Here is an 11,626-nt window from a genome sequence, read left to right on the forward strand (position 1 = left end):
ATACAGTTGATGGAAATGGCTTTCGGCCTCTCTGGAGGTGACTCTTCCATGAAGTATTGCATAGGTCAACATAATGTGATGGCCTACTACAGGCAGGAGACCTAATTAAGCAGCAGAGCAAAATTGGTTTCTTTGCATTATTGTGTTTAAGGGGTTTTTTTGAGGGCATATTTGATTGTAAGATGCAGGTTTTTCTTTCTATATGGGCCTCTGATGGCATTTCTTACAAGCAGACATCCTCGCTTCATCGATACCTATGATATGAAAAATCTATACGCTGCCTTTCATCCCTTTGAAAGAGGGATAACCATTTGGAAAATTTCAATAAACTGGCTCATCTCTGAAGTGGGGTCCTGGAAGCGGTTTGAACGGGAACTACATTCCATGTTGTAATGCGTGCACGCAGTCGTGCAATTGGTGTGTTCACTCTAAACTGGGACTGGCTTTTTTTTTTTTTTTTTTTTCTTTTGAGAAACAGCTTTACCAAAAAATCATCGTTCAAGCCATAGGCGCAAAGACCCTTCCCTGGTGACAGGCACAATGACCACTGGCCTCTCGTACCCTCCTTTCAGTACACCACCCCAATTTTTATCTTCACAGACAAATCTAGTCATTCAATTTGAAGGTATTTTTCAGGAATTAGGGAGCTGGCAAAACCATCTGGATGTGAGCTGCTGCTTGATTTGACTAATTTTACTAATAAAAGTCAAAAAATGCTGCCTCGATTTAACCCCTTGCGAGAAGAGGCAAGCGCTTCTCAAATGTGTCTCTAATACTTTCTTAGCACATCCTTGTATTGCAAAGCAGTGACAAATATGAAGTAAATAAGCGTTAAGGTCATTGGTTTGTTTCATTGTGGGTTGGGGGGAGGTGCGTTTTTGAGCTTCATTATATACTCCGGTATACTACTGATACACAAGTAATTTTCAGTGGTGGAAACATGAATACAACTGGTATACCCGAAAACAAACTAGAATAAAGGGAAATGGTTTGTTTTTTCTTTCCTGCTACTTTCTAGTCCTTTGGACAGGAACACCGTTCATGGCCTTGCTCTTCAATATGGATACTTTGACGTTACACATCATGTAATTTGAATGGATGGAAGAGAAGAGCCTAAGGTTAAAAAATTGCTGGAGGTCGAGGTCATGAACTTCATCTCTTGTCCTCAAGCAGGGACAGAGAATGAGACATTTCAGGCCATGTACTGGCTTTATACTTGGAATGGTCGTGGGACATACATTGTCACCTACAGCCTCCCACCTCCAGGCAGGTAACTTCCTGCCTTGTGGCAAGAAAGTTAGTGTAATTATCTATAACTACTTGATTTCCAAGCTCTCTCGTACCCTCAGATCTCAGCTGCAGACACAGCGAGCAGATTGTGAATGCATCCAGTGGTACGAGCAGGAGCATTTTATGTCTCACAACTTGTAAAGCTGAAACAGATCTGAATTCTTGTATCTTAATGTTGTTTTGTTTGGCTGGGGTTTGTTTTGGTTTTGGTTTGGTTGTTTTGGGTGGGTTTTTTGTTCCTTTTAATTTTTTTTTTTTAATTGAGTGTCTTTTAAACAACTACCCCACCCTAAATTCCGCATTTTATTTGGTTAATGCAGACTGAAGTTTGACGGGGTGATTGGTGCAAAATCGACTTACAAATTTAAGCTACATGTAGTGACTCGGGTTTCTTCAGTGATACATTTGTTGGCCATACATGGGGCTTCAGTTCTCCAGGCTGCGTTCTGTCAATGCCGTGCTTGCTTAATCTCCCGCTGCACTTACCGTGCTCTCTGAATAAAAGGGCCTAAACGAGAGTTCATTGATGTTAATTTTTTATGATAGTTACCTAGTTACGTAGTAATGTAGAGCTGGAATACACAACATCTAAAACTCAACTATTACAATTTTGATCGAAGCGATAGATGTTCCAAGGTGATGTAGGGATGAGATCTATGATGTCTAATGATATTTAATAGCTCATAAAATTTTTATTTCATCTAATAATACATACTATACTAAATACAAGGCATCTTGCAGGTTTTAACGCAGGAGAATGCTCTGCAGGAGCATTAGTAACACAGGAGAGCGAGACTGCTAGGGGCCTCAGTTCGTTGCCGGTGAAATCTGTTGGGTTATACCTAAGAGCAAGAACACCAGGGTCAGGTTTTCATTTCGTTGTAGGCAGTTTTGCCTACATGCGGTCTGGTGAGTGACCTGCTTCTCCACGGTTCCCTGAAGACCTCATGAGAGCCCAGTTCTGCTGGCTGTTGCTTCCTGGGATGAAAGGCTGCTGGAAGGGCTCTACCTACCAGCACCAAATACTGACTTGGGCTGTGTTAGTTTTTTAAGGGGCTTTATTGACCCTTTCTGAAAAATCTTTAAAGAGCGGGCAAGGGGGACAACGCAGAGCTTGTATATGCAATACAAGGTCTGCTAACTTGCGTCTCCCTTCATTCCCCCTTCTTCATTTGACAATTGTTTCCCTCACCAAATAATGCCGTGTAAAAACAGTTGAAACCATCTAAGTCTGATCCTAACTCCTGCACAGCGTCGATGTCCTGCCTCTGACTCCCATCAGCCATAGGCTTGAAAAACAGTCTTCGCACACCTCTTCTGTACCGCAGTTACGGTAAGTGTTTCATAAACCGTGACGACGACACTCTTTCCTTGCTGCTTGTGGCATCGGACAGTCCCGTGTAAATACCCTAAGGCTTCTCCCTTCTTCCCTCCCGGGTTTGGTTGAGAGGAAAAGCAGCTCCGGGGTAATTTGATGTGGGGGGGTTCATGGTTATTCCAAGGATTGCCCACAATCAGAGGTGATAAACAATCCCTTCTGGCTACTAATCCAGGTCTAGCCCTTCCTGTGCCTTGGTCCCTTGAAGCCGTCCTCTACCGCTGTGACCAGCCACCAGCTTGTCAGGCCTGGCCTAAAGGGGTCCTGCCTTCCCGGCCCGACATTGGGCTATTGCCTCAGTCTCCCTTAGCTCCAACTGGAAAAACCATCTTCATTAGCTGCAGGACGGAGGGGAAAGCACAGCTGGCGTAGGGGAAAGTCTGCGTGTGCTTTGGCAGTTGTGAATGTAGTGGGAGAGAGCAGGGCAGAATGAGACTGGGCTGAAAAACAAATGAAGTTCAGTATTCCTGGTTTATTTCAGCTTTTCTCCTTTCTCTTACAGGCTGTGTGGGTGTTGTCTGCTCTTTTCCAGGGAAGCCAGGCGGACAATGTCAAAAGCCATCGGGCAGCTACTACTTGCATCTGATGCTCATCAGCCAGATCACCGGGAGACGGTTTCAAGCCAGCGAAATGTGGCAGGGGAAGCCTGGGGACCGGGCACGGACGAGAGAGGTCCTTGTCCCTTTCCCGGGTCACTGTCCCCTTGAAGCACGTCTGGGTGCCGGGGCAGCGGGGACCGGCTGCAGGGCCAGGCGGCTCCGCGGCGACCCGGACCTCACCGATAACGGTGTCGGGGACTTTCTTTTTTTTTTTTTTTCCCCGGCCGGCTTAGAGCTGTCTCCAAATTTTGGGGACAGAAACGTTCGCGCTGGCTCCCAGCCGCCGGCAGGACGGCGGCGCGGGGCCCTCGTCCCCTACCCGGGGGGTGGCTGGGGGACGCGCCGGCCACCATCACCTCCCGGGGCTCGCCGGCACCCGCCTCCACCTGCTCGTCTAGAATTAAGTTAATTAACCCGAGCACCACCCGAACCCAGCTACGAAAATAAGGCCGGGGGACGCCGGGGTTCCACCCCCCTCCGCCAGCGCTGCCCTTCCCCGGGCTCCCCCGCTCCACGCAAAACCTCCTCGCGAGGTTTCCCCCCCCCCCCCAACTGTTAACAAAACCTGGTGATTAAGACGCGAAACTAACAAAGAGTTTTTCTTCCACCTTAACCTTGCACACAATCCTTTAACAAATTAATTAATCCTAATGAATTAACACTTCATTTATTTAAACGCGCTACAGTTCATGAATTAAATTTTCATGCAGTGATTAAAGGCTGTTAAAATATGCATGATTTCGTTAAAATTTTATAATAAATCAGGGCAATGTGTTACATGACAAGGCAACTACTTCCCAGCCCCTCGGAAGGTGCTTTGATTCTTGCCGGGGGGAACGGGAGAGGGGGGAGCCGAGCGCTCCGCTCCCGGTTTTGGCAGCCGAGGGCATCCCGGTGCGCGGTGGGACCCGGCTGAGGACCGACCCCCCTGCCCTCTCCGAGCCCCTCTCCGGGTCTTTGGCGGGGGAGGAAGGCGGGGTTTTTCCGGCTACCCCACGGAAAAGTGGCGTCCCGGGAGCGGGAGCGATGGCGGGGCGCGGGTGAAAGCCAGCGACCGGTTTGCCCACGGAGCCGGTGTGGAAAGCGAGCACGGTGTGGGAGGTGTTTTGCTGGGAGGGGCTTTTCGGTGGGCTTTTTTTAATTCACTTAAAAAGAAAGAGCGAGAAACTTTACCAGCAACAGGACCCGCAGCGTTTTCCACCGGACCTCTGGCTGGCTCCTCCGGTCTCCTGACTTTCCCGAAAGGGGACGTTGTGAACTACCTTGGGACTTAAATCACCATCAAGCGTTTCAATTTTTAATACGACAACATTCTACACTTTGGCTGCAAAAGCAATTATTGCGGCTTGTACATCAGTAATTAGCAGGTCTTTGCTGATGTAAAGAAAGTCCTCATTAGGACATGGAAATACTTTTTGTGCATTCACCCAAAGGGTTGGTTGGGTGTTTTCGTCTCTTCTGAAGGTTGATTTTTGTCATCTAAAGGGAAAATAGCTTTTACACTAAATGGGATATTGACTTTCCGTGAACTTCACCAAATGACACATGTACTGTAGGTTTTCTCTCAGTGCTCTCGCTGACACTCAGGGTAGGACAAATACCGCGACTAAAAAATGTAAAGCTAACGTTTGGTGAAATAAAATTATCTAGAAGGTTTGGAGTGAGCGGGTCTATAAGCTTCACATTAATATTTTCTTTTTTTAAGTCAGGATGTCTAGCAATTGCTGATCAGACGTTAATATATAATATCCCAAGCTTTAGTATATTCATCTTTGGGGAATCCTAAAAAGAGAAATCAAATACAATGGGTTACGGTAATTAATTTATAAATCGTTTCACTGTGGGAATAAGGGGTTACTTTATTACTTTCTCGAGATAGGCAGTTCAGTCAATTAAGAAAATCTGCCTATTTCTTGCATTTGAAGCTGGAGAAAACTACTGGAGACAAGTAATGCGTTATATATATATATGCCTCCCTCGCTTTATTGAGCATCTTGGGCCATAGAAGTAGGGCTACAGCATGGTCGCATCTCCAATGAACTCGCCCCTCGAAGCCTGTGAGTTTATTGCCATCAGTATTCATGAGGCTGGACGTACCCACGAGGAATAGAAATAACAGCGAACATTAAAATAAAATCTATTACCAGGCCCGTGCGACGCTGAGCCTGGCTCAAGCCGTCTTCCCGGGGAGCTGCGTGTGGCGGGGAGGAGGGGGAGGGGGGGAGCTACCAGGGGCTGGTGACAAGGGGGGCTGGTCCCTGGCGAGCCCTGGGGACCCCCCTGGGCAGCAGCCCCCGCTCTCGGTGAGGCAGGGGGAGAAGGGGGGGCTGCGGCGCGGAGACCGGCTGCAGCACCGCAGCGGGCGTTACGGTCCGGGCAGCGTCAAGGAGGGGCTGTAATTTAAAGGGTTGCTTTAAAGGTTAGCGCTTCCCCTCTTCAAAATAAATAAATAAATAAATAAATAAATACATAAAAAGATGTCCAAAAGACTACGAAGGAAAGTTTGTCCGCTCAGGACTGATAAGCGACAGACCAAACGGTGCCTGAAAAAAAAAAGTCCCCTCCTCCCCGTTGGCCTCTATCCTCTTCGCACCTCTGGAAGATCAGACGGAGGGAAAAGTTGGCTGCGACTCCCTACCGCAGCTCCTGCCTCCAGGAGCGGGTGGCAGACGGCAGTCCGACACGGGGTCCACCCCCCGGCCCCGCACGCAGTCACCCCCGGCGCTCGGGCTGCCGCCGTGATCGCGCCCCGGGGCTGTTTTAATGAAGGAGCGAGGAGCATCTAGCAAGGGATGTCTCTCCAGCCGGGCGGGACTACTTCACCCCCTATTTGCCAAACGGAGGAGAATCCAGCAGGATGCACATCGCAGGCTACAGAGGCAACGTGCCCACCCCCATCCCTGCCTCCAGAAGACACCGGGGAGGAGGAACAGAAGACCCTGAGAACATCTGGAAGTCTTCGCCTCCCCAGTCTAGGGCTGGAGCTCGGGGCACAGGTGGAAGACTGACTGAATTTTCTACCTTTCTGGCCGAAAAAAAAAATAAGCACGTGGACAGAAGGGGCCGTTTTAAAAGTACTGGAGGAGTCTGATGTTCCTTCGGCCAAGGAGAAGGTCTCCCCCACCAGGTTCTGCCCGACCCGCCCGTCCCCGCTCCCGCTGGTGGGGACAGAGCCGGGGCCTGGGCTGCCTGCACTGGTGGAGACTTGCTCCAGCCCCTGCCAGACCGGCGCCGAAGAGGTTAGAGACCCCGACCGTAAAGGCAAAGCAAGCCCGGTGGCATGTGGGGAGGAAGGCAAGGTCATGGGGACCAGCCGAGGAGCCCCGCGGTGGCCTGCCGCTTGGCTGGCTTTTCGCCGCTGGTAGGGAAAGGCAGGCTGCTCGGGCCTTCCTCCTAGAGCTGGTCGATTCTCGGCAGCTTGGCAAAAAGCGGTGGTGTCCCCCACTTGCTGTTCCTCTCCATCCCTTTCCCCAGGAGGCTTTCTGATCAGAAGGCATGCTGGCTTAGAAATAGCTAAAATAAGTCGTACGGCTTTAAAAAAAAAAAAAAAGGAGAAAGAAAAAAGATAGAAAGATAGAAATCCACATAAAGTGTGATTTGGCTATGCTGATGCAATGATTTCGATAAATAAGGAGAGCCTAACCTCGCCTCAGACCAGCGTCTTTCAGCTTCAAGTTCATCCCCCATCAGAGATGAAGTTGCATTCCGCCACCCCAGGGGACGCGGTAATGGATGGAGACCTGGCTCCCTTTCGCACAAGTAATTGGCAGCCGTTCCCTCCTTCCTCCCGGACTGGATGGGGAGCTGGGGAAAGGCTTATGAAGACAAATGTGGACTTTACCTGGGGTTGTGGTGTGTGCTCTGTGTGTGTGTGTGTGTGTCTGTGTGTGCCTGCGTGCCCTCTCGGCTGTGTTTATGCGCATAAATAAGAGGCGCTCGGGAGAAACAGAGCAATTCCGATGCACTCCCAGGCTGTCACATCCCTGATCCAAACACCCCGCTGCCTGCAGCCCTGCTGAAACGAACCCGGCAGCATCTGGTCGGTGACCGAGGGAGGGCTGCAGCGTGCCCCAGGGGACAGGATTCCCCGGGGGGCCGTTCCCTAGGGACTCACCCTAATCCCACAGGCATAGTAGCAGGTTCCGTGCTTCGACAGTTTTGACTTCAACTTCATAAGCAGCTAAAAGAAAAAAGAAAAAAGAAAAACAAAGCCAAAACGCTCTAAACCGGCACAGGAACCCCGAACCACTCATAAAAACAACCGTAATAACCCTAGTGTCACTCCTGACCTGTTTCATTCAAATGCAAGAGTGTTCAAAGCATAAAGCACAGAAAAGAAGAAAGAAAAAGAAAGAAAGAGAGAAAGAAAGAAAGAAAGAGAAAGATAGATAGAGAAAGAAAGAAAGAGAAAGAAAGAAAGAAAGAAAGAGAAAGAAAGAAGAAGAAAGAAAGAAAGAAAGAAAGAAAGAAAGAAAGAAAGAAAAAAAGAAAGAAAGAAAAAGATTTATCCAGACCACCTTTCTTTTTTTTCTTTTTTTTTTTTTTCCCAGGCTGTATAAGGTGGAATTGACTCGTTTCTTGCGTAAAAAGTAGCAAGAGAAAGAGAGAAAGAGGGAGGAAGGAGGGAAAGGACAGAAAGAGAGAGAAAGGAAAAGAAAGACAGAAAGACGGGGGAGAGAGAGAAGGAGAGAAAGAGAGAAAAAAAGAAGGAAAAAAGAAGGAAGGAAGGAAGGAAGGAAGGAAGGAAGGAAGGAAGGAAGGAAGGAAGGAAGGAAGGAAGGAAGGAAGGAAGGAAGGAAGGAAGGAAGGAAACTCTTTATGTGATTGTTTTCTGCTTCAGACCACGCCAGTGAAACTTGGCTTTTCCCACGCAGAAGGAGTGAGGGCTGGTTGGGAAGCCAGGAGGAAACGCACGATTTCTTCTCAGCGGCGTTTCCCGTGCGGAGCGCACGCGCTCCCGGTGGGCGAAGCGGCTGCCACCGGCGGTGCCTGACACCGTAATATTTGCAACAAAACTACACGGGTTGAGGGGGGACGGGGACGACGCGAAATGATATGAAAAATCAATAGCCTCCAAGTGCTTCGAACCAAGGTCTGCCACCGTGGCTCTCCTCAAACCATCCATGAATCAATCCATGTGTGATTCCCGAAAGTATGGGGGTGCGGCCGGAGGACGCCCCTTTCTGAGACCGGGGTCCTCAGGGCGGAGTCGCCTCGGCAAGGGGCAACGCACCTTTGTGTTTGGCTGCCGAGGGCCGGGCCCGGTTCCCCCCCGCCACTCCGAGGGCCGGGAAGGGGCGCCGGGCCGGCCCCGCCCCGGGGGCGCCCTCCCGCCCGCCCGCCGCTTCCGCGCCCCGCCGCCCATCCCCGCCCCGTCGGGGCGCCCCGAGGCCGCGCCGGCGGCCGCGCAGCGCGCACGTGTGGCAGCCCACGGGTGCCGCAGCCGCCCCGGTACCCGGCGTCGCTGGGCTATAAGAGCGGCCCCGCCGCCGCCGCCCCGGCGAGACGGGCGAGGGCTGCGGGAGATGCAACAAGGCGCGGGGAGGCAGGGACCGGGGGCGGCGGCGGGAGGAAAAGGAGGAGGAGGAAAAAGAGGAGGAGGAGGAGGAGGAGGAGGAGGAGGAAGGGGGGGGAGACAGCTGATGCCTGTCAAAGCCGGAGCCGCCGCGCTCTCGCGAGAGCCCGCCCGGCGGTAGCCACGGGATGCGGGGCTCAGGTGCGGGCAGAGCGCAGCGCAGCGCGCCCGGCGCCGGGCAGCGGCAGGCAGCCGAGTGAGACGGCGGGGGCCGGAGGGAGCCTCGCCGCCCGCTCACCCACCCAACCCAGCCCCGGCCACCGCGGCAGCGGCGGCGGCGGGGGCAGGGTCCGCTGCGGCACACCGCCGGCACCGGCTCCGCCACCGCCACCCGCCGCCGTCGGCGGCTTCCCCCCGGCGGGAGGAGAGCGCCCGGAGAGCACTTTTCCCCCGACTTTAGGAGTGTTTGTGGATTTACATGCCAAGCCTTCAAGATGATGTCCATGAACAGCAAACAGCCGCATTTTGCCATGCATCCCACCCTACCTGAGCACAAATACCCCTCTCTACACTCCAGCTCGGAAGCAATAAGAAGAGCATGTCTACCAACTCCACCGGTAAGGGACTGACAGCTGCAGCTCTCTTCTTTCTTTCTTCCTTTCTTCCTTCCTTTCTTTCTTCCTTTCTTTCTCTCTTTCTTTCTCTCTCTCTTACACACACGCACACACTCTTTCTTTCTCTCTCTCTCTTTTCTGTATACTGCATGTATGTGTATGTGCATTAATAAAAAAACCGCTGCGAGGCACATTTTGACAAGCGGCGCTTAATGTTTTTTTCATGTCTTCCTCTGCAATCATCTGAGCGCCTGTGATCTTTTTTGAAAGCGGTGTTCACACGAGTCTCCGACTTCATCCACTTTCTGTATTAATTTTTATGACTCGGCCTCTGAAAAGGAATGCGCTTTATGTGCTCTTGTGTTTGACACAATTCCCCAGCTGAGAGTTACAGATCCATTTCTTCTTCTCCTCCTTCTCCTCCTTTCTCTTCTTCTTTCTTTCCTATTTTTTTTTTTTATTTATTTGTTGCCTTCACACCCCCGTCCTCTTTTTTTCGGATTGCTCCCCCGGCTACTTGCCCTTTCTACTCTTCGTTTCTTCTTTTCCTCCTTTGCTCCCCCTCCTCGCTTTCCTCCCTATTATTCTACCCCATCCCTTATTTCCCCTCACTTCCCCGTGCTGTCTCCTGCTACACACCGCTTCCCCCACTCACTTGGCTCTCCCCCACCCCGTACCCCTTTACACGCACATACTGCTGCCGGCTCCCCCCCGCACGGTCACTCCAACTTTGCCCACCTCTCTCTCCCTGCCCTCGACTTTCCCCCCTCCGTCCCCACCTCGCACCCCGTCTTCTCGCAACCCCACACTTTCCCCCTCCACCGTCCCCGTCCCCTCTCCTCGCTTTGCCCCCTCTCTGCCCCCCTCCCCGGCGCCCCCCTGCCCTCCTCTCCCCGCACCCCGCTCTGTTTTGTGTCCCTTGCAGCTGCAGAGCAATATCTTCGCCAGCCTCGATGAGACCCTGCTGGCGCGGGCCGAGGCTCTGGCCGCCGTCGACATCGCCGTCTCGCAGGGCAAGAGCCACCCGTTCAAGCCGGACGCCACCTACCACACCATGAACAGCGTGCCCTGCACCTCCACCTCCACCGTGCCCCTGGCGCACCACCATCACCACCACCACCACCACCACCAGCCGCTGGAGCCCGGCGACCTCCTCGACCACATCACCTCCCCCTCCCTGGCGCTCATGCCCGGCGGAGGCGGCGGAGGAGGCGGCGGCGGCGGCCACGACGGGGCGGGCGGCGGCGGCGGCGGGGCCGGCGGCGGCGGGGGCGGCGGCGGCGGCGGCGGGGGCGGCGGCGGCCTCATCTCCACCTCGGCCCACCCGCACTCGCACATGCACGGCCTGGGCCACCTCTCGCACCCGGCCGCCATGAACATGCCGTCGGGGCTGCCGCACCCGGGGCTGGTGGCCGCGCATCACGGGGCCGCGGGGCAGGTGGCCTCGGCGGCGGCGGTGGTGGGGGCGGCCGGCTTGGCCTCCATCTGCGACTCGGACACGGACCCGCGGGAGCTGGAGGCCTTCGCCGAGCGCTTCAAGCAGCGCCGCATCAAGCTGGGGGTGACCCAGGCCGACGTGGGCTCGGCGTTGGCCAACCTGAAGATCCCGGGGGTGGGTTCCCTCAGCCAGAGCACCATCTGTCGCTTCGAGTCCCTCACCCTCTCCCACAACAACATGATCGCCCTCAAACCCATCCTGCAGGCCTGGCTGGAGGAGGCCGAGGGGGCCCAGCGGGAAAAAATGAACAAGCCCGAGCTCTTCAATGGGGGCGAGAAGAAGCGCAAGCGGACTTCCATCGCCGCCCCGGAGAAGCGCTCCCTGGAGGCTTACTTCGCCGTCCAGCCCCGGCCCTCCTCCGAGAAGATCGCCGCCATCGCCGAGAAATTGGACCTCAAAAAGAACGTGGTGCGGGTTTGGTTTTGCAACCAGAGACAGAAGCAGAAACGGATGAAATTTTCCGCCACCTACTAAGGGCGGGCGGGAGGGGCGGCCCTGGCACCGGGGGCACCGGGAGGGGGGGCCGGGCCGGGCCGGGGCCGCGGGGGACGCCCATGCACCGCCGCCGTCGCCCGAGACGCCGTGGGAAGCTCCTGGGGACCAAGGGACGATGTTAGAAATTAAAGGCGAACTACTCGATGAGAGGGGAGGGGGGACGTGCTGGGGAGGGGGTGGTGGGGGGGTGTTGCGCTATCAATTATTAAAAGAAAAAGACACCGGGACACCGAGGAG

The 11,626-nt window shown here is 53.6% G+C and overlaps 1 protein-coding gene across 3 annotated transcripts; it reads left to right on the plus strand.

The window, feature by feature from the left end:
• Positions 1–9,276: 9,276 nt before the first annotated feature.
• On the plus strand, positions 9,277–11,368 carry POU4F1 (POU class 4 homeobox 1). 3 transcript variants are annotated; one of them, XM_074151938.1, is made up of 3 exons: positions 9,277–9,399; positions 10,322–10,583; positions 10,674–11,368. In XM_074151938.1, exons 1-3 carry the CDS (start codon positions 9,277–9,279, stop codon positions 11,366–11,368), a joined length of 1,080 nt encoding a protein of 359 aa, XP_074008039.1. The 3 variants fall into 3 exon arrangements, with proteins under 3 accessions (XP_074008039.1, XP_074008048.1, XP_074008030.1); XM_074151947.1 differs by having other exon boundaries at positions 10,322–10,581; positions 10,678–11,368; XM_074151929.1 differs by having other exon boundaries at positions 10,322–11,368.
• Positions 11,369–11,626: the final 258 nt, after the last annotated feature.

Source organism: Numenius arquata, chromosome 1 (genome assembly GCF_964106895.1).
Source record: "Numenius arquata chromosome 1, bNumArq3.hap1.1, whole genome shotgun sequence".
In the NCBI taxonomy this organism is placed as follows: Eukaryota; Metazoa; Chordata; class Aves; order Charadriiformes; family Scolopacidae; genus Numenius; species Numenius arquata.

What these genes read in the sequence shown, in the direction of transcription:
- POU4F1 (XM_074151929.1), top strand. Translation starts at nt 9,277, where the DNA reads ATGATGTCCATGAACAGCAAACAGCCGCATTTTGCCATGCATCCCACC. An exon ending in CATGTCTACCAACTCCACCG is followed by an intron (nt 9,400 to 10,321) that starts GTAAGGGACTGA and finishes TGTCCCTTGCAG; the next exon opens with CTGCAGAGCAATATCTTCGC.